This window comes from Lynx rufus, unplaced genomic scaffold, assembly GCF_022079265.1.
Source record: "Lynx rufus isolate CCGP_SWC_20201006 ecotype Redwood Valley unplaced genomic scaffold, mLynRuf1.p SCAF_17, whole genome shotgun sequence".
Lineage (NCBI taxonomy): Eukaryota > Metazoa > Chordata > Mammalia > Carnivora > Felidae > Lynx > Lynx rufus.
The window spans coordinates 45,665,608-45,687,672 of record NW_025814831.1 but is presented as its reverse complement, the minus strand read 5'-3'; the positions used below and the strand labels follow the sequence as shown (position 1 = coordinate 45,687,672).

Below are 22,065 nucleotides of genomic sequence, written 5' to 3'. Positions count from 1 at the left end.
AAATGGAAACTGAGAGTTCAGCTTAAGTAGACTTTACATATAAATCAATGTGGACCACCACTAAAAGGACTCTGGGTCTCCATCTGTAGTCATCATTTGCAAGAACCACTCAACAGCTATCAAGTTTAAGCTCAGACCAGGCAGTACCCGACTTATGGTAAGCACTGAAGAATAACCACGTTGGGCAGAAAAGGTATCTAGTGCAAGTTTGAAAAACTTATTGGCCATCTGATTTTCCTGTCCAGCAAGCCGCTATTCTATGCCACATCTGAAGCTCTGCAGAGACAACAAAAGCCCAGCCACACAACCAGGAAAGGAGACAGATGCTCATCCTGTCTGATGTGTGTCCTTTTCACGGAGCTCCTTCAGGTTTGGGATTAAGACCTGCTAGAGTGTTAGGTTGTGGCTAAACTTCTCTAAAGTGGCAAAAACAAGTTGTAAAATCTCAGAAAGACGCCTAGAAACAATGTAGGAGGTCAGACAAGTTCAAAATCAAGCTCATCATTTTCCCACAAAAGCCTCATCTTGATACCTAGGTTCTCTACTTAATGATTAAGTAGACCCGCCCACTGCCCAAGTCAGTCCCCTGCTGGTCAATTCCATGAGCTGATCACTCCATGACAGTTCCTTAGATCTAGGGCTTTCTTTTCATTTCCACTGTTACAGTCTTATTAACTCTCACCCAAACTCCATCTCCAGCTTGGCTCCACTCCATGCTGTCACTGGCTCAGTCTTCTTCAACCATAACCAGTGCCTGGCAGGTCTCCACTGCCAAACACAGACCGACCTCCCTGGACTTGAGGCCACCCCCACACCGGCACATACCCCACTGTTCCCTTCTGCACACCCTTCATTCAAGCCTCATTCAATTACTAGACACTCCAGACCTTTTCCACAAAGTGACACTATTTTTTAATTAGAGAGAGGGAGAGAGGGAGAGATCGCAAACAGGGGAGATGGGCAAAGGGTGAGAGAGAGACAGACAGGGAAACAGAGAGAGCGAGAGAGAGCGAGAGAGAGAATCCCAAACAGGCTCCACACTCAGTGCAGAGCCTGACACCAGGCTCAATCCTACAACCCTGGGGTCATGATCTGAGCCAAAATCAAGAGTTGGATGCTCAACCGAGCCACCCAGGCTCTCCAAAGTGGAACTATTTAAATGCACACATGCATGGATACAGAACCAGTCATCATTCCCTTTATGAGGTCTCACTCCTATCCTGTTCAGATCAATGTCTCTCTAGGAATGCTATTAGCTTCTATTCCTCAAATGTCCAAATTTTTCTCATTCATCGAGGCCCCCCTCCATAAATGCTCCACAGACCTCTTGCTCTTCAGAGGCCTATGGCACTATGGGTATGTCACCTATGGCACACGGCTTAGTTCCTTATACCAGATCCAACCAAAGCTTTGTTGTCCTCTGACTAAAATATAAGCATCCAATACGTGTTTGACACGTCCTCTGACTGAGGCCCACTGAACCTAGGTATTTCACTGTAGCCATAAAGTTTCTTGCAGTTTTACTTCTCCTTAGGTTCACATTCTCTTTACCATTCTTGCTCAATGTGGATGTTCTAATGTTTAAGTCTTTCTGGTTCCATCACACTAATTTTCCAGCAAGCTCATTCATTTTCATGATCTCTACTGAGTTCTTTGCCAAGTGCTCAACTGAATGTTTGGCCATATGGTGGTCAGACGTTTTAAAAACAGTTTAGAACTTAATACCAAGATCCTCCACAGGTGGCAGGAAATCATCAGTCACCTAATCTGCACTAGTGCAGACTCAGCACTCAAGAGTTTCACTTGTCCTTCTCTCCATGCCATCTCCCCTAAACATAAAAGCACTTCGATGCTCTTTCTGTCATCTGCTCCTGGTTGTTTGGATAAGGAAGTCTGTAGCACAGATCAACTCAACCTTCATTCAAGGTTCATATATATGTATGCATATATATAAAATGTCTGTATTATTCTGTATCATGACACATAAAATCAAAAGATTCCAGAGAAATATTCATCAGGCTCTATAGTTTAGAACATATAACCTTTTCTGAATATTTGTGATATTTCAACAAAGTTAAAAAAAATATACTATCTACTGGGTAGCAAGCTCTTAATCTGTGAACTTGAGACCATGCATAGTTTCTGGAATCCATTAACTTCCTTAAAATTATTTGCAAAATTTTCTGAGTCTCATCTGTGGTTCCCAACCCTGGTAGGTTCAGCAGTACCACCCAGAGCAGGGCTACTCAAGAGTCGGCCTATGGATCTGGGCCCATCAGTAAACTTCTACCAGCCAGACAAGAGAAGTACAGAAATACAGAGTAAGTTTAGCCTACAGATACTGCCTATCTCACGTGGCAATATGCCAGTGCCATGATATCCAAGTGTCCAATCATGCTTCCAGTATTTTATTGTTTTATAAAAGTACTGGTGTCAGTTTATGACAGATTAGACACCACAGAGGAAAAAAACTGGTCTTTTACTCCAGACAGTTTGTGAACCACTGACGCAGTCCCCATGCATGAGATTTCAATTTCTCATGCTCAGGGTGGGCCCTAGGGCTCTCTCTCGACCTCACAAGGGTCACCAGGTGACTCTGATGGCTTGCTAGGGAGAGAATCCACTGTTACAGGGTCCACTGCTTTTATTTAATGTTTTCCTTTTTAAAGCCCTTACTCCGATACGTGATGGAAAAATGTGACAGGCACACGTGGAAAAGACATGATCACAGTTAAAAGCGAAGACAGTCTAACCAGAAAGCTTTGTTGCCTGTCAGCCCATGTTGAAGTTCTGAGTGTGACGTGCCACAGGGCTGAAAAGAATGGTAACTGGTATTCCTCTCCTCCCTCTTCATCCTCTCCTTCAACAGAATCCACACCAACCTCCTCATAATCCTTCTTGAGGGCCTCAGAAAACTCTCCTTCCTCCATGCCCTCACCCCTATACCAGTGAACAAAGGCACGCTGTGCCTACACCAGGCCAAACTCATGGTCCAGGTGAGCCCAGGCCTCCTGTTGCTCAGCGTACGCACAGCTTGCTGTACTGTGGCCACGTCTCCATCAGGTACCACAGTAGGAGGCAGGCCCACTGCGTTTAGTACCAAATCTTCTCTGTGGCGATTTTGTTTTGGGGGGTTAGGAATCTGTTAAAATCAGCTGATCAAAGTCTTAAACTCGCTCATTAGGGAAAACGCACAAACTCAGTAACTCCAGCAATTTCAGGGAGCTCACAGATGCCTGGTGGCAAACCCCTGGTGTGAGCATCACAGAAGGCTGTGGAAAGAGGATGAACCAATGTTAAGTCACGAGTCTCTACACTGCTCCTGAACCAGGGCCTCTGGAGATGCATGTGGAGCTCAGTGGGTCACCAGCTGTCCACATGCTCAGCACCTCTTCACCAGGCTGCCTGCCATTCTAGCCTAGTAACCCTGTGAAACGCCACAGGAGCACCTTAGTAGACATTTTCAAAGGAAGCTTTTACTCTGTTACATACCACTATAAAATACTTGCTTCTGAACACAACGAGCAGACAAGAAAGGGATTCATGAGGTATGATGGTGACTCACTCTGAACTTTAAACACTGATTTTCAAAAATACATGTAATGTTTCTAAGGATACAAGATTTCTAAGAGGGCTCTCCAAAATTTTGACAACCATCTATGATAAAGTATGATATATGCAAATATAATGTAAGATTAATACAGATTAAAATGTGTATGAGACTCACTCATGGAGAAAAGCCAATATTCTGTGCTTCTGGAATGAACTAATAATTATAACTGAGTACCAAGCTTCCTGTTAGCAAAGGCAAATGTAAAATACATACTCCTTAATTTTTTTAACTGAGAGAAGTAGTGTATTCAAAGTAGTTTTATACATACATATACATGTATATATATAATATCTCTTTGAAAAAAAATATAAATATATTTATTTATTTAAAATCCTTACAGAAATGTTTTACAAGAGGAGAAGGCAAGCAGGAAACCTTTCCAGGTTGCTATTGCCTTCCCCCCTCCTCTCTTTCTGTCTCTCTCTAGCTTATTAATCCAACAAAATTCCACACTGGCGCTTTATTAGGTCTAGAAGAAGAGGGGCAAAATACTTACTTATCTTCATTTCTTCATTTCCTTTACATATTGTTTGTTTTAGCTGTTCAATCCTCATCTTGCAGGACATTATTTTCCATCTCTTAAAAAAATATATATACAATAAATATCACAAATGTTGGTCTCTTATGATGAATATGATTATCTACCCAGGATCATTATTATTTTGAAGCATATCTTAGAAAACACAATGAAGAAAAGACCAATATAATTATACTTATTATAACTTTTGTAACTAACAATGGTGGATTACAAAACAGAAAAAAATGTCATTCTGTAGGAAATTAAGACAAAGAAATTCACATAGTTTTTTTTAATTTAAATCCAAGTTAGTTAACATATAGTGTAATAATGATTTCAGGAATAGAATTTAGTGATTCATCACTTACATATGACACCCAGTGCTCATCCCAACTGCCCTCCTTAATGCTCATCGCCCATTTAGTAGTCCATGCCCCACACCACCCCAAGACCCCACCAGCAACCCTCAGTTTGTTCTCTGTATTTAAGAGTCTCTTATGGTTTGCCTCCCTCTCTCACATAGTTCTTTTATGTGTTAATGAGGACAGAGAAAAATGGTGAAGGATATTCTCAGGATATTCTCTTAACCTGCTCAGTCCAATATATAGCTAGTGATCCCATGTGGCTATTTAAAAGTAATTTGGAATTACATAAAATAAAATTCAGTTCCTACTCAACACCACCCACAGGTCAAATGTTCAACACCACATGTGGCTACCATATTGGTGAGTACAGATACAGACAGACCACAGAAGATTCCACTACTACACTGCTTGAAACTCTTTATGCTATTCCCTGAGGAGACCATTAACATCACTGTATTATCTCACTAATACAATAAGAAACTATTACTTGCAAAATAATAAAAAACTCAATAAAAACAGAAGTTTTTTTTCCCCTAAGGTGAATAAAAGATCAGTAAAAATGCAACCTGGTAGTCAGTTAAAAAAAATATGATTATCTGTTCTGTAAACGTGGATAATTCAAAGCTTAAAACAGCATTCAACTGTTTATGGTGTTTAACACTGGTCTTAATCCTGATGGTATAAGAGGTAGAGCAGACTGCAGAGATAGTCCAGCTGGCGAAGTGCTAACCTCTCTGCTGGACAGACATTTGAAAACAGATTCATGGGGACTGATGGATGGATTGAGAGATGAAATAGCAATGTCATGTCTTCACTTTTATAGGGTATTAGTCTTTAAGAACCAGTACTGAAGTTTTTGATAGAAAAACTAGGAAACAGTACAGGGAATTTAGAAACATGGAAATGGGATTCTTTATACATAGCCTTTAACGATCTTTTTCTATACGACATACTTTGTTTCTATAACAGAGCATAAGAATTCACTTATATCACATATATTCTTCAAGTATTATTGAAAAATTATGAGTGGTGCTTATTGTGAAAAAAAGTAAACATCACAGAAGAGAAAAAATAAAATGATCGTTAGCTTGACTCCTTCCCATTCTTCAAGGGTAATCTCAAAGTTTAATATGTATCTTTTCAGATTTTTTTTAGAGTATATTTGTATTTAAAACACATACACAGATGGAATCATACTTTACTCTAGCCTTTTTGTTTGCTCTTTCATTAAAGAATTTATCCTGGACATCATTCCGTATCAACACATATGGATTGATCACATTCTTTTTTAACAACTACACGGTATCCATTATTTATCTTATCCTGTCTGATGAGCATTTAAGTTATTTATGGATTACTACCCATGCAGTAGTCAATCAGCTTCTCTATCCATTAATCCCTGTATTCACGCATTTGTTTTAGGAGGAAAATTGCTAAATACCACATGTGTAATAAAAAACAAAAAACAAAAACAAAACCCAAACCACCACCTTACCCTCCAAACAAATATGTCAATGTATATATTCTCACCAACACTGAGTAAAAGTGTTATTAATCAAACTCCCTATTTTCATATGTTGTACTCATTTTGTCCCAGTTTATGTTCATTTTGCTCAGGGTCTCCAACACACAGAACTTTTAAACTTTTATGTAGTCTGTCAAAATGTTTTCCTTTATGGCTTATAAAGGCCTGCTTATCTGCAGAGTACATAAATACTCTCCCATATTTTCTTTTAATATTTTTAGGAGTTTACTTTTCACATTTAATCAGCAATCCATGTAGGGAGTGTATATTTACAATGAGTAAGTTTTTTTCAAAAAGGACAGTTTATGGTTCTTGTATTCCTATGTCAATACCAGACTTGATACTTATCCTTTATAATGGCTCTAAAATTAACTGCCAATATTCGGTGTTTGGTATCTAGATAAAATATGTGAGGGCCCACACTACAAATATATTCAAATAGAAGACTGCCAAAAAATGATCAAAATAAATTTAAATTCAAAATGAATTTTTAAGCACTACCAACTTAAAAGCATGTAACCTCACATAGAAAGAGTATTCTTTAAATACTTCTTACAGCTTACCAACTGATCTGTTATCCATTTTCCTTCCATAGCTTTTAACACCCTGTACAGAGAAAAGACAATAATAAATTTTGTAAAGTTCCAAAATGTAAAATCAATGTGTTTTTAAAGTAACTTCTTCAAAATGGCTGGAAATACCAAAGTGGAACTTGGGCATTTAAAAATGTTTTCCAAATTCCCCATTCTCTAATTTTTTTCGTCACCTCCTTCTGTGCTTTAAAAAAAAATTTTTTTTTAAGTTTATTTATTTTGAGAGAGACAGAGAGAGTACAACTGGGGGAGGGGCAGAGAAAGAGGGAGAATCTCAAGCAGGCTCCAAGCTGTTAGCGCAGAGCCCATGTGGGGCTTGAACTCATGAAACTGTAAGATCATGACTGGAGCTGAAATCAAGAGTTCGGATGCTTAACTGACTGAGCCACCCAGGTGCCTCACTTTTTACACTTTTAATACCGCCCAGAACGTTTCTGTAAACATTCATAGTAAATTTCCATAACAACCAGAGCCTCTGTCCTCAGTCGTAATCAATCATTTCCATCAGTCATAATTATTAATAACAGTTCCAAGAGTATTCATGATATAAAATGTGGATGTTCAGTTTCTAAAGAAACGGCACAACCTGACATCTGTACAAATCCGTTCTGTGGGGTGAAAGGTTCTATGGAAGAAACAGAAGTTCCTGTGATTAAGTTAGAGAAATGACTTAAATAAATCTAAGCAGGTTTCTGTCAGGTGGGGAGTCTCAGAAGATTTAATCTGCTTACAAATGTGTTCATCAGACCTGGGGTGCATCTGGAGGAAAGCGACTGGGTCAGTTTGGGACAGAAGATTCTACAAGACGATTCTCAAATCCAGAGAGTAGGAGATTCATCAGGGGTGCATGTTAATAACTCAGATTCCAGCGCCTTCCCCCACTCCACACCCAGTGAGTCAGAGTATCTGAGGAAAGGATTCCAAGACTCTGCATTTTTAAGGTAGTAACATTAGCTAATGCATGTAGATGATATGCAGACCACAATTTGCAAAAACGCTGATCCTAAAGAAGAAAGATAAATGGAAGGGGTGATGCCCTATAGGACACTTATTTGCCTACTGTTCTGGACCCATTTGCCCCACATCAATTATGAGGGCCAGGGATTTGATTCATCCGTCTAGTCACTGAGTGCCTACTGTGTACCAGGCACTGGGTCTGATCCCAATATTTTCTAGGAACTTGATAATCTCTCCTATAATGCTTCTTCCATTTGCACTGCTCTTCCATACTTTGAAATTGTATCCTTACTTCAGCAAGTTAGCAATCCATATATCTGCATACCACAGCACTGAATTAAACCACAGGGTGACAAGAGAACCTCCACACATGGAAAAACAAAAGGGAAACTCACTCTTTTTGAAATTCTTCTTGCTTGCTCTTAAGTTGGTTTAACCTTTCTTTCTTGTCTATAAACCTGTAAGAAAAAAATGTATTGTCTTATTTAAATGTTCATTCTTTAAATTTTTATTTTTATTTTTTATTTTAGAGACAGATAGAGAGCTCACGTACAGGGGAGGGAGGAGAGGGAGGGAGGGGGGGAGGGAGAGAGAGAGAGAGAATGAATCCAGAGTAGGCTCCAAGCTCAGTCCAGAGATGGACACAGGGCTCGGTCTCATGACCCTGGGGATCATGACCTGAGCTGAAATCAAGAGTTGGATGTTCAACCAAGTGAGCCACCAAGGCACCCCTTAAATATTCATTCTTTTCAGTTCAGTGAGATTTTGCAAACCCCTGAGAGCCAATCATTTCTGCAGAGTCATTTGGAGATGTCACAGTCCTGAAAGTAAGTACACATCTTCTCAGTCGGGTGCACACACAGCTGCTTATGCCATTTGCTCATTTCCAAACTAAGTTCAAATTCTCAGCTTTAAAATTCTTTCATGGGAAGGGCACCTGAGTGGCTCAGTCAGTTAAGCATCTAACTTGGGCTCAGGTCATGATTTCGAGGTTCTTGAGTTCGAGCCCCATATTGGGCTTGGGATTCTCTCTCTCTCTGCCCCTCTCCCACTTGTGCATGCAAAATAAATAAGTCAACCTTAAAAATAAAGATAAATAGGGGTGCCTGGGTGGCTCAGTTGGTTAAGCGTCTGACTTTGGCTCAGGTCATGATCTCATGGTTGGTGGGTTTGAGCCCTGCATCGGGCTCTGTGCTGACAGCTTCAGATTCTATGTCTCCTTCTGCTCCTCCCCCACTTGTGCTCTGTCTCTCAAAAGATAAATAAATGTTAAAAAAAAAAATTTTTTTTTTTAAATTTTTTTTTTTCAACGTTTTTATTTATTTTTGGGACAGAGAGAGACAGAGCATGAACGGGGGAGGGGCAGAGAGAGAGGGAGACACAATCGGAAACAGGCTCCAGGCTCTGAGCCATCAGCCCAGAGCCTGACGCAGGGCTCGAACTCCCGGACCGCGAGATCGTGACCTGGCTGAAGTCGGATGCTTAACCGACTGCGCCACCCAGGCGCCCCCCAAAAAAATTTTTTTTAATAAAGATAAATAAAATTCTTTCATGGGTTTAGGGGTGCCTGGCTGGCTCAGTCAGTAAAATTCTTTCACGGGTTTATAAAATATGTCTAGAAGCCCCACCCCAAAGGTTAAATTATCTTCTAAAACAGGCACATCAGAGCACTACAGTGAATGGAATTCAAGGAAACTAAGGCTTCTAATATAAACATGATTTTAATTATTTAGCTTAATTCAATCCTGCTCTCACCTATAAATTGGTTCCTTATAATTTTTAAAGTATAATGTTTTTTCCTTACTAATTTTATTGCCAGTCATTATGGGCTAACAAGTTACTTAGAACAAGTTATCAAAAGGAAGGGATATCACACTGCAGTTCACTTTCTCTGTCAGTCTTCCACCCTTATCCTTATCATTTTCTTCCTGCTCCCTTATTTGGAATTTAGTTTGCTCCCCCTCTTTTTTCTTTTCTTTTCTTTGCAGTTTAAGGTAGAAACTTAGATCAATTTAAATCAATTTTAAGCCTTTTTAATATGACCATATAAAGTCATATTTAGTTAAACCCCCAAAGTTAAAGTATTTTTTAAAGTTTTTAAATTTACTTATTTTGAGAGGGGGAGGGAGGGAACGAAAGGGAGGGAGAGGAAAAGAGGGAGAGGGAGAGGGGGAGGGGAAGGGAGAGGGAGAGAAAATGAATCCCAAGCAGGCTCTGCACTGTCAGCATGGAGCCCAATATGGGTCTCGAACTCATGAACCATGATATCATGCATGACCTGAGCTGAAACCAAGAGTTGGATGCTTAACCAACTGAATCACCCAGGTACCCTAAACCCCAAATTATTGATAGGGTATATTTTGATCATCATTTAGTTTGGAATTGCTAATTTTCCATAAATTCCCTCCTTGACCTGTAAGTTATTTAGAAGTATATTGCTTTATTTCCAGATATGTGAGCTTTTCTAGGTAACTTATTGTCTTCTGTTTTTTTGATGTGGTCACAGAATATACTCTATAAGATTTCAATCTTTTGATTTGAGAGGGTCTTATGGCCTTGTATCTGGTATGCCCTGGTGAAAAGTTCCCTGTGCACCTGAAAGAATATGTATCTATAGCTGTTGGATACAGTGTTCTATAAAGGTCAACCAGCTGAAGGTGACTAACAGTGTCATTCAGATCTTCTAGATCTGTGCTATTCACTAAGGTAGTCACCAGTCACATGTGCTACAGAATACCTAAAATGTGCCTTGCTGCATTATAAGGATCTGGGTTAAAAAAAAAAAAAAAAATCATAGGACTAACATCACACAACCGATTTTTAAACAAGTTAACAGTGGCTATTTTCAAAGAAAAAAAAAAAAAAACAATGATAATGCTATATGGTATAGTAAGTAACATAGTATGGAGTCCAAGATTAGGCTTTTGGCTGTCTCCCAAATTCCTAGCCTAAATGAAAACAACAGAATAGTAACAGCCCCAGAAATCTCTTTCCTTAAAATCATCCAGGTTAAAAGGAGTCTGAAATATCATTTCTACTTCAAAATGGAAGAGATTGATACACAAATGGATAAAGACAAAGTGGTAAATATACGTGATGAAGTATTATTCCCCTGTAAAAAAAAAGAGTAAGACCTTGCCATTTGGGACAACATGGATAGACCGAGAGGGAATTATGCTAAGTGAAATAAGTCAGACACAGAAAGACAACTACCGTATGATTTCACTTATATGGAGAATCTAGAAAACAAAACAGACAAGAAAATACTTAAATACTGATTACTAACTGGTGGTTGCCATAGGGGAGGTGGGTCGGGGTGGAGGGGCAAAATAAAGAGGATTAAGAGGGACAAACTTCCCATTATGAAATAAATAAGTCATGGAGATGAAAAGTACATAGTCAATAATGTAATAACATTGTATGGTGTGACAGATGGTGACTACACTTACAGCGATGAGCACTGAGTAATGAATAGAAGTGTCAAATCAGTATGTTGTACACCTGAAACTAATATAACATTGCATGTTAATTATACTTCAATTTTAAAAAGAGAAAAAAGAAGGGATAAAAAATTCTAATTATGACCCTACCATTTAATAGTCACTGAAAATGTAAAATATATGTTAAGAGAGCAAATCAAGTAATTTTATACATTTGTATGACTAAATTAAAATTAAAAAAATTCAGTTCTTCAGTTGTACTAACCATATTTCAAGAGCCACATACAGCTGCTGGCTAGCCTACTTGACGGGAAAGATACAAAACATCATCGCAGAAAGTTGTACCAAGAGCACTGCAATGGCGAGTAAGGTAGTAGTTACTACTAGACTTGAAACAGTACTAGAACACTCCAAAACCAGTATGGAATCTAGACAAACCCATAGATTCACCAGTTAATTTATCAGGCATTTAGTCTGTGTCTGCAACTTACAGCAAAGCATCTTCCAGAATATTAAGAAATCTAATTACATAGATTACTGTGTATTCTTGGACACATTATTGACATATGCTTCCATTTCCATGTATCAAAAATGAGAAACTAATGGTATTTACTTCTACCTCACTGAGGCTACGTGGTGATTCATGTCCTAATAACCTGAAGATGACAAATTTACAAGACTCATCAGACTAGGCAAACAAATGACTGACATGGAGGATGAAATCTTGCTTTTAGAGACTATAAAAGTTCTTCTTTCAGATCTGTTGTAAAAATGCCACTTGGCACTAAAACAAATTGGGAAGACAAACAACCGTGCCCAGCCTTATACTGAGCAGGTTCTCTCGGGCTTTGTTAAAAACAAACTTAAAATGTAAATATGCAGTTGCCAGCAGGAATAATAAACAAAAGATAACAACAATTCCTACCGTATCAAACACTTCTGAGTCATGTTATTCTTCAGGAAGGAAATTAAAAATAGGTGGTGTTAACAAAGCTAAACAGTAGAGTGGATGAAATCAAGGAATGTGGCCAGGTCAGCATTTCAACTGCTCATCTGCACACTCATCCGTTCTCTGCATTCTCCATCACACCACTGATAGAAAGATAAAAAAAATCCACTCCACAATTTTGTGCTCTCTCAATCTGGTTTCCAAGAGGTAGAAAGATTCATACAATCATCACACTCAACTAGATTTAAGGATACATGTTTTACCAAAGAAGGGGGGAAGAAGGAAATGTTTTATGTACTGCCTTTCAAGGAGGGCTGATCACGTAAAATATCTGGTCTTTTTCCAGGTCAGAACATACACACTAATTTCAATCTTTAACAAACACACAGAATCTCACTGAGTGGACATCCTATAGTTTATTTATATGAACTCCTACTGATTAACATGGGCATCATTTCTGAATTTTCACTCTTTATCAGTAATGTTATAAGTGAATATCCTAGTGCACAAATCTTTAAAAGCTTTTATTTCTCAGAAATTCCTATAAATAAAATAAACTGCTGGGTCAAATACTTACATGCTAAATTCTGGCAGTTGGCTTTAAATTTCCTCGCAATCATTTCATATAATTTACAACCCCACCAACAGGGAGTAACAGAACCTGTTTTATCTCACTCTCTCCAAAGACTGCACATTTCTTTTTAGTCTTTACTAAATTAATCGGCCTCCTACCCCTTCCCCCAAAGATAGTTCATAATTCATTTATTTGTCTTTCTTTATTTCACTATTAGAAATGTTGGAATGCCTTTTCCTTATTGACTACTTACTTCTCTTTTATTGTTCCCCTATGTCTTTTGTTCATTTTTCTAATAGCTTTTTTAAGGGCTATTAGGGAAATTAGCCATTTTTCTTTCCAACATCATGACATTATTTTTTCTCAATTTGCTTTCTGCCTACTTATGTTTCTGTTTTAGAGAACTTTCCAAACTTTTACACAGATACATTTAGCAATTATTTTGATGTCGAATGACTCTAGTTTTGTGTTGTTTTCTGAAAGGAGTCTGCCAGTGAACCTGTACCAAGCACCAGGGCTTTTACAACACTATTTGTTATATTTTCTCTCCCAATTTAAAAATACCTTGTATATTATTTACCAAATTCCTCCAAAACTTAAGAGTTGTTTTTTTCCCTAAAAAAGCACTTCCTTAAATGGACTTCGTCTCCTAAATTCTTCCATACTTTTGCAACTATGATCTTTTTCCCCCATTAACAAAGTACTCCCTTAAACTGACTTTCAAACAGTCCCCCTGCAACAGAGAGTGATGAGAATTAGGAGCCCGTGGTCACACAGCACCTGGGTGGTACCAGAGTTGGCACATGGCCCAGTTTGGGGCATTACACCTGTCTGGGCTAACCTGGGGATGGGTTAGAGCCGGCCCTGCGAAGGGAAGGAAGGCATTAAAAGCAAAGGAGATGTTGCTGTTTCACAAGGCAAAGAGCTACTTTATCCGCACCAACGCATCTCAACACAGCAGGTAGGATAACAGGGTTAGGAGTGTGCTGCTGCTGAGGCATCAGTCAAGAGTGTGAGCCCCGTCACTCCACGCTGTTCCAGGGCCACAGACCATCATGGGCGACTGAGTGGATCTATTCACAGGCTGGACTATTCACACAAACCTGCTTCATACCACGAGAAAACAGCACCAGGGCGTGTACTCTATCAGGGATCCATATTATTAATTCTATTAATTCTAGGTGATAACATCCTCATAACACCCGTAACTTAGAGTACTATGTCCTAAGCATATCCTTTCCTACAATAACTCTAATCCCTCCATCTGCCTGCCCAGTGCTTACCCTCATCCTAGAGATCTTTATGCCTAAGAATATGGCAACAGAAAAGTCTGAGAAATACTAATGAATTTTGAGAAAGGCAAATAATAAAACCTTTCAAATATGGAGTTGAGAGACTTAAAAAATATTAAACCCTTTGAACCAGCTATTGCAGTTCAAAGAAATAGATGAGAGATGAGATGAATATTTATGTTTGAAGGCACCAATCACAAAATCAGTCATTAACAGCAAAAACTGGACACAATGTTAATGTTCAATAGGAGAATGATTTATTAAATGATACTATACTGCCATGCAGGACACTGTAACATTTCTGAGGACAAGACATAAGCATGTGTTTTAGGAGATGCTGGGGGGGGGGGGGAAGGCACAACACACTATGTACACATGGTATGATTCCAAATGAAAAAATGTATTGCGCACACACACACACACACACACACACACACACACACACACAAGGCTGGAAGGAGATACAACAAATTATTAACAGAGATGTGGGAATACAGATAAAGTGTTTCCTTCTTTAGGTATTTCTGTACTTTATAAGTTTTCTACAATAATCACATGTACATGTATAATCAGAAAAAAAAAAGATGCTGATCAAAATTTCTCATGCTCCTTCTTAGAGGATCACATACACCATAAAAATATATACATAATCCCCTAAAAGTACCTAAATTCTTAGGTCTCCTGAGACAGATTATAGTCCTTGGGTTCCTTAAATCTAAAAAGGGAAATGAGCATGAATAGCTTTTAGGTCACTGGTGGGGAAGACTCCCCATCTCTGATTTGGACATTAGGTTTGTTACAAGAATTAATAATTTCTGGCTTCCCAGGCAAAAGTGAGAGAGCACAGCCTGTGCCTGGGAAAGAGAACACAGCAATCTCCCTTATACAAGTAGAGATTGTTGAAGAACTAAATACTTCTTCAATTAAAATACTAACCAGTAAGAATTACTAGTCACCAAATTTTTTTCCTTAAATTCTTTAGGCATACAAGGGTATGATGTTTACTGACAAATGTAATATGAAAAAACAAAACAAAACAAAACAAGATGTGGTCCAGATCAGGACGATTCTTTTATGTTAGAATATGAGAAAATACAGTAAAAATATACTCCGCTAGCAGGAATGAAGGCTAAGTCATTAAAAGAAAATAGAAACGAAACCACTGTTTAGTTTACTCACTTGTAAAATGGGAATAAAGCTTACCCTACTTGGTTGCAAGGATTAAATAAGATAAATGCAAACATAAGGTACAACTTAGTGTGTAATACATGTTAGTTTCCCTTTTCTTCACTGCAATGAGTGATTTTGTACTTAATCTTACTAATGTATTAAAATAAACTACATATATAACAATATAGTTCAGATCTGGAAGTGAGTTTAAGAATTAGCATAGCCCAGGAGTAAGATACAAATACTCTGAACTGCCTCATGTTGAAAATAGGTTAATAACTCATGGGTCTGCGGTAGGGAACAAACGAGATTATGTGAAAGCCTTTTATAAATTCTAAAAGGCATAACGAAAGAGCAGCCATTGACACTGACAGAAAACAGAAGTTGTATTTTCTCAGCAGACCCACAGACGTTGGCACAAATACAATTAATAAGCTGCATGGGATGGGAGTTGAGACCCTTTCTGAAGGACATAAACAGCAGTAAGGTTGATAAACTCTTATCTAAAGATGGAGTGTTTAGCCACCCATAGAGCTTTTGTTCTGCTAAGAAGGTATACAAACGTGGGTGCAGAAATGAATTCTCAAGACAGTAGATTCTTTTTTTTTTTTTTAAGTTTATTTATTTATTTAGAGGGAGAGAGCGAGCATGCATGTGTGAATGAGGGAGGAGCAGAGAGAGAGGAGAAAGAGAATCCCAAGCAGGCTCCATGCTGCCAGTGCAGAGCCCAACATGGGTTTCAATTTCACAACCATGAGATCATGACCTGAGAGAAACCAAGAGTCGGACACTTAACTGACTGAGCCACCCAGGTGCCCCCTTCGAGACAGATTTTTTTTAATGTTTATTTATTTTTGAGAGAACACAAGTAGGGGAGGGGGCAGAGAGAGGGGGACAGAGGATCCAAAGCAGGCTTTGCACTGACAAGAGAGAGCCCAATGCAGGGCTCAAACTCACAAACCTTGAGATCATGACCTGAGCTGAAGTCGGCTGCTCAACCAACTGAGCCACCTACGTGCCCCAAGACAGTACATTCTGATAGGCTACAATGATTGACAACCAAAAAGATCCTGGAGAGAGAACAGAAATATCTAAAGAATAATTTTTTTGATGTTGGGTGTGTCTTCCCCCTTGAAATTTTCAGTAACATCTAGGATTTTCTGCTCATCTTTTATCCCACCACTCTTTTTAGCACCCCTATTTGTTTCCTGGTAAAAGCATAACATATATTCTTAAAACTCATCAATGACGATAATGCCACATCATTCCTGAAAACCTACTTATAAAAGCAATAGCCATATGCTTATAAATGTCTTTTTTGATCCAAGTTAAGATAACTGGTTCCTAAACCTACAGGCAGATTTTCTGGAGTGCTATGTTGTCTGTTGTACTCAGATTATGTTTCCCGTCCCATTCCTACACCTATCATAACCTGGTAACCAATTTCTTTCCAGTCTTGAGTGGAAAGATTATTTAACTTGTCAGTTATCTATTGGGTAACAGTATTATGTTTGCTGTCAAATAATGTACACCAGAAAATTATGTTCCCATAAAAAGCCCCATAATTTAAAAATGTTCACCAGTACAAGATCCAAAGAAGATTGTGTTGAGAGTACTGCTTAATATCATTCCTCTTCATCTCTTAAAGAAGCACACAAGCTGGGACGCCTGGGTGGCTCAGTTGGTGAAACATCGACTCTTGATTTCGGCTCAGGTCATGATCTCACCGTTTGTGGGACTGAACCCTGTGTCAAGATCTGTGCTGACAGTATGGAGCCTGCTCGGATTCTCTCCCTCCCTCTCTCTCTCTCTCTCTCTCTCTCTGCCCCTCCCTCCCTCACTCTCTCTTTCAGAATAAATAAACTTAAAACAAACAAACAAAAAAAGCAGTGCACAAGCTAAAAGGCAGATGAAAATCAGAGAAAAAAGTGGATATTGTTTTAGGAATGGGACCAAGGTGGGGGGTGAGGAAAGGATAGCATTGGTGAGGATACCAAGATTTTAAGTCTTCCCACTGAACATTAACAGAAAAAGAATCATTCAGATATTTTTCAATCAATCTACCCGCCAAACTCATTTAGTCCACAGAGTTATACAAAGACACATGTTCCCTTCTTAGGAGTCAAAGGAACTAATTGTGGTGAGGTAGATTGTTCATTAATATCTAATTTTCTTTGAACTGCACAATTAAAACCTTCACAATTAGCTAGTCTATTAACAAAAACTGAAAAAACACATTTACAAGAATTTTGATATGCATTGTAATGTTCAAGATCTACGTATGCACAGCTAATTTGGCTAATTTGCTGAAAAGAATCAGAGGTTAAACAAGTGTTTTTAAACTGTGCTGTAAGTGTCCATATTTTATTTCCAAGTGTTTCCCCACAGTTGGTGAGGGGCTTTTCATAAAGTAAAGGGGAAAAAAGTCTGAAGGCAAAGAAGACAAAAATGTTTTATAATACTGAAGACAGTGAAATATCTCACAATCAAGCTATGACCTCCACAATTGAAGGCTTATTAGTAGTAAGTGTAAATCCTTGAGAGCAAGAGACCTTTCTCCTCTGTAACTTGCCAGGATATTTTATGGAGATAGCTGTATCCATTGAGAGCTCATTAAGAATGATTTGATTATTAGGACACTGGTCCTGGGTCTTAAAAGGTTCTTGCATCGTACTAGATACAGGGCACTGTTCTGGGAACAAAGGAAAACAAAACAAAACAAAACAGTCCACTTGTTAAGGAGCGCACAGTTGGGAAAAGGGAGAGATGGTGGGAGAAGCGAAGCTAGCTACGCAGACCACTGTGGCAGTCCTGTTATCACTGAGCCCTAAAATGCCGTTTTTTATTAAAAAAAAAAAAAATGCCTTTTTTATCTCTAAATTTTGAATGGTTCTGGTATTTCTGCTTAGTCAGAAAAAGAAACCCACTATTACACACTCCTCTTCTGAAAACTCACTTTAATTTTCAGATTTAACAAAAAATTTCTATCTCCATTTTTAAAGTGGTATTACCTTTACCATTCTCTCAACAGTATGCCTACTATGTACTACCCACTGCTGCTCCACAAAGCACTGGTGATCCGACTGAACAAAACCAGAATTCATGCCTTCATGGAACTACATTCTGGATGGAGATATCTTCCTCAAATAAACAACATTTTGTATCATGCTCAGCACCATGAAAGAACTGCATACTGCAACAGAAAAGAATGGGGAGAGACGGAAGTGCAAAACTACCTTAGTAAAGGACAGGGAAGGCCTTGCTGAGGAAGTGACTTTTTAAGTAGGGACATGAAAGACAAAGTGGCAATCAAGAGGAAAAGTGTTCAGGCACAAGGAGCAGTAAGGGAAAAGGCCCAGTGGTGGAAAAAGTTTCATGTGTTTGAGGATTTGAGAGAAGGTCCCTGACTATGGAGAAGTATGAAGGAGCACGGCAGAAGTTTCTTTCCTGAGTGCTTAATTGAGTGCTTAATATATGCTAGACATCACGCTAAGTACTTTAATGCTCCCCCTTACATGAGCACTACCAAACTTATGAAGTTAGGGTCCCCTCCCCCTTTTCAAAATGAAATAAACAAGCATAGGAGATATTAAGAAACTTGTTCAAAATCACGCAGCAAGTGGTAGAGTGTGGATTCGATTCAATGCAGCATGAATCCAAAGCCCACACTTTAACTCAAACTTACAGCCAAAGTTAGAAGATAAACAGTAGACAAATCAAGTGGAGCTTCAAATGCCACATTAAGGAGCTTAAATTTTATTTTAAATGCAGTGGAAAGCCACTGAGAAGTTTAAACAAAACTGTGACATTATCTGATTTACATTTCTACTGTGGCTGCTGTGTGGAGGAGTTGTATGTGTAAACGAAAGGAAATCAATAAGCAGTTGGGAGAGAAATGATGACTGTCTGGACTAGAAGTAAACCAATTCAGGATCTATCTTGGAGCAGATAAAATTAGCCTTGCCAATGATTTGGATACATGGAATAAGAAAAAAGGGAAAGTCTCAACTCCTAAGCTTCTGGATTTAGTAACAAATGGATCATGATGGATAATCATGAAATGGTTTAGGATCAGACTAAGTTTAGGAAAAAGGGATAGTCATTCAATCATTCGACAAATCTTTATTAAGCTTCTATTATGTGAAACAGACTACAAAACTGGTAAAGTTTCATCTTCACAGAGCTTCTATCACTGGGGTGGGGGTGGGGCAAGGCAGACAAATTAATATATAAACCATAAGATAGTGCTAAGTGCTAAAGAAAACAACAAAGCGGGTTAAGTGGAAAAAGAGGTTACTATTTTAATTAAATGGTTAGACTTTCTCCAATGTATGAGCAGAGCCCTAAAGGAAACAAAGGAAGCAGGCTGAAGATTTCTTGGAGAAAAGAGTTCCTGACAGTTTGAGTAAGACTGCAATAGCTCCAAGACAGGAGTGTTCTTGGTATGTTTGAGGACTGGCAACGTCAGGGTGGTATAGCAGATGAGGTAAGTCAAAAATAGGAGATCAGAGAAGAAGAGACAGCATGGAAGTTTTGTTAAGGACTTTGCCTTTTTTTTTTTTAATACTTTGGGTAAAACAGGAAACCCTTCCAAGATTGAAGATTTGAAGAATGGAAGAGAAATGTTACTCCAGCCGCAATACGTACGAAATTACACTATGAGGGAGCAAGGGTGGAAGCAGAAACTCAAGAGTCAATAATCCTCTGGCAGATCAGACCAGGAGCTAGTGAAAGGGTCAGTTTTAGACAGGTTTTTAAGAACAAATAGGATTTGTTGATGGGATTAGATATGGTGGCTTTGAGAGAAGTCAAGAAAGGCTGGCAGGGTTTTTTGACCTGTATCAAAAAAGAATGAGATGACCATTTACTGGGTTGGGATGAGCACGGGAGGAAGAACAGATTTATCATGGAAAACCATGAGTTCAGTCTGCCATATTAACATGGAGATATAGGGGCGCCTGGGTGGCGCAGTCGGTTAAGCGTCCGACTTCAGCCAGGTCACGATCTCGCGGTCCGTGAATTCGAGCCCCGCGTCAGGCTCCGGGCTGATGGCTCGGAGCCTGGAGCCTGTTTCCGATTCTGTGTCTCCCTCTCTCTCTGCCCCTCCCCCGTTCATGCTCTGTCTCTCTCTGTCCCAAAAATAAATAAACATTGAAAAAAAAAAAAAAAAACATGGAGATACTTATTACAAATTTAGAGACAGATGTTGAGTAGGCAGCTGTTTACTGGATTTCAGAGAGGTCTGGATTGGAGACACAAGTCTGGCAGTCTTTAGCATTCATGAGAATGTATCTGGGAAAAAGTATAGACAGAGAAGAGAATCCACAACTGAAGCCTTGATAAACTCCATCAATTAGACATTTCCGTTGCATGCCTAGTAGTCTTATAAGAAAGCAACTGATTTCATTTTTAAAGCTATCACTTATTACACCAGCAGTTTCTAAAGTCATCAAGTGCATCAATGAGACACAGCAATGAACTAAAAAGATACACAAATCTCAAAAGAGAAACTCCATTTATGATCAGAGAAATACTAGGAACTCAAAATATTTCCAAATATAGAGGTGGTACAATCCAGTGGTTAGGTGCACAATATATGGGTTCATGCTGCCTGGATTTTAATTGCTTCTTATGCTCATTATCTGTGTGACCAAGACAAGGCACTTACTGTGCAGCTTCCTCAAGAGTACGTTGAAGGTAATAACATATTGGGCTGTTGCAAATGAATTAATACCCGAACTTTCACGCTCAAAAAGCTCTTACTATCAATGACACTAAATCACTGAAACAAACGTTGAGACCCTGCAGTTAATCAGACTAATTTTTCAATTATCTTAACCAGGGACTTGTAGCTCTGTGTTTAGATTTCAAAACAAGGCCAAAACATGTTCCTAAATTCAATTCTCTTAACTAAGGGCTTGTGGCTCCCAGTCTGGATTTTTACAGAAGCCAAAACACATTGCCAAAAGCCTTAGCATCCTTGGAGGCATAGGGGGAAAGGGAGCAACTAGCTAGTCCTAATCATACATCAGAGTAAGCGTGTCTCATAACAAGGTCCAGCTGTGACACAGGGTATCACGGCCCGAATCCTTCTTAACCAGTTATCTGATTCTCTTCTGGTGTCTCCTCTAGAGAATGAATGTGCTTTAGAACACAAAGGTTAAACCAAGCTTTTGAATGGAAGTGCAGCAAAGTGCCGAAAATGCAACTCTATGGGAGCAATAGGGGAAGACTTATCCAGAGTCACCATCTATTCCTTTATCTTTAGTACCCAGGAGCACCGTGGGGTCTCTTCTCCCGCGGGTTACGGGGAAACCGCGACCTTCCTCGTCTGGTCCCCACCCCCCGACCCTGACCCCTGGGAGCAAAGCGCCGGCGCAGAGCAGCTACCCACCCTCCCCATTCCCCTCCTCTCTCCGGGCCCCGGACGCGGGCCCCAGGCTCAAACCTCACTATTCGCCGAGCGGGAGGAGACACTCGGGAAAGAAACAATAGAGCCGGAGCGGCTGCCGTACCTCTCCCGGTCGCGGCCGTCGAAGTAGACGAAATCGCCGTTCTGGACGCACTTGGCGCAGGTCAGCCGCCGGCGGGTGGTGTTGCACAGCGGACAACGCTCGACCGCCACGTACAGCCCCTCCGCGTCGTCCACGGAGTCCACCAGGTCCCGGGCGAGCGGCCGGGGCCCGCAGCCAGGAGCCTCCAGCGACCGGGCTCCCTTCCCACTGGGAGACGCCATGATGGCTTGAGAGCGGAGCCAGTCACGTGGGATTTTGTTTTCAACCAGGTGCATCCTGGGCGAGGAGGAGGGGCCTGGGGTGGTGCCGAGAGGGCGGGCGGGATCCCCGCGAGCCCCTCGCCCAGCCTCTCAGAGCTGTCTGCCAGGCCCGCTGGCGGGAGGCGCTGTTACTTTTCCTTACGGCTTGAGGGGCAGCGCGCCCCCAGCGGGGAGAATTGTGTTAGAGGGGCGGGTCAGCCAAACAAAATGTCATCATCCGCTTGATCGTGCCAGGGCTACAAGTTAACGCCACAAACGTGTGCAAGAAATAGTAACACAATGCCCTAGGGATTTG

The 22,065-nt window shown here is 39.8% G+C and overlaps 1 protein-coding gene across 1 annotated transcript in view; it reads right to left on the bottom strand.

Moving 5' to 3' along the window:
- Positions 1-21,731, bottom strand: part of ATG14 (autophagy related 14) — a 39,921-nt gene extending 18,190 nt beyond the window's left edge. The window contains exons 1-4 of the mRNA XM_047079606.1: positions 21,511-21,731; positions 7,966-8,028; positions 6,584-6,626; positions 4,110-4,191 (exon numbers count right to left, since the gene is read on the bottom strand). Of these exons, the coding sequence (XP_046935562.1) occupies positions 4,110-4,191; positions 6,584-6,626; positions 7,966-8,028; positions 21,511-21,731 (409 nt within the window). The remainder of the gene's footprint in view (positions 1-4,109; positions 4,192-6,583; positions 6,627-7,965; positions 8,029-21,510) is intronic.
- Between the last annotated feature and the right edge of the window lie 334 nt (positions 21,732-22,065).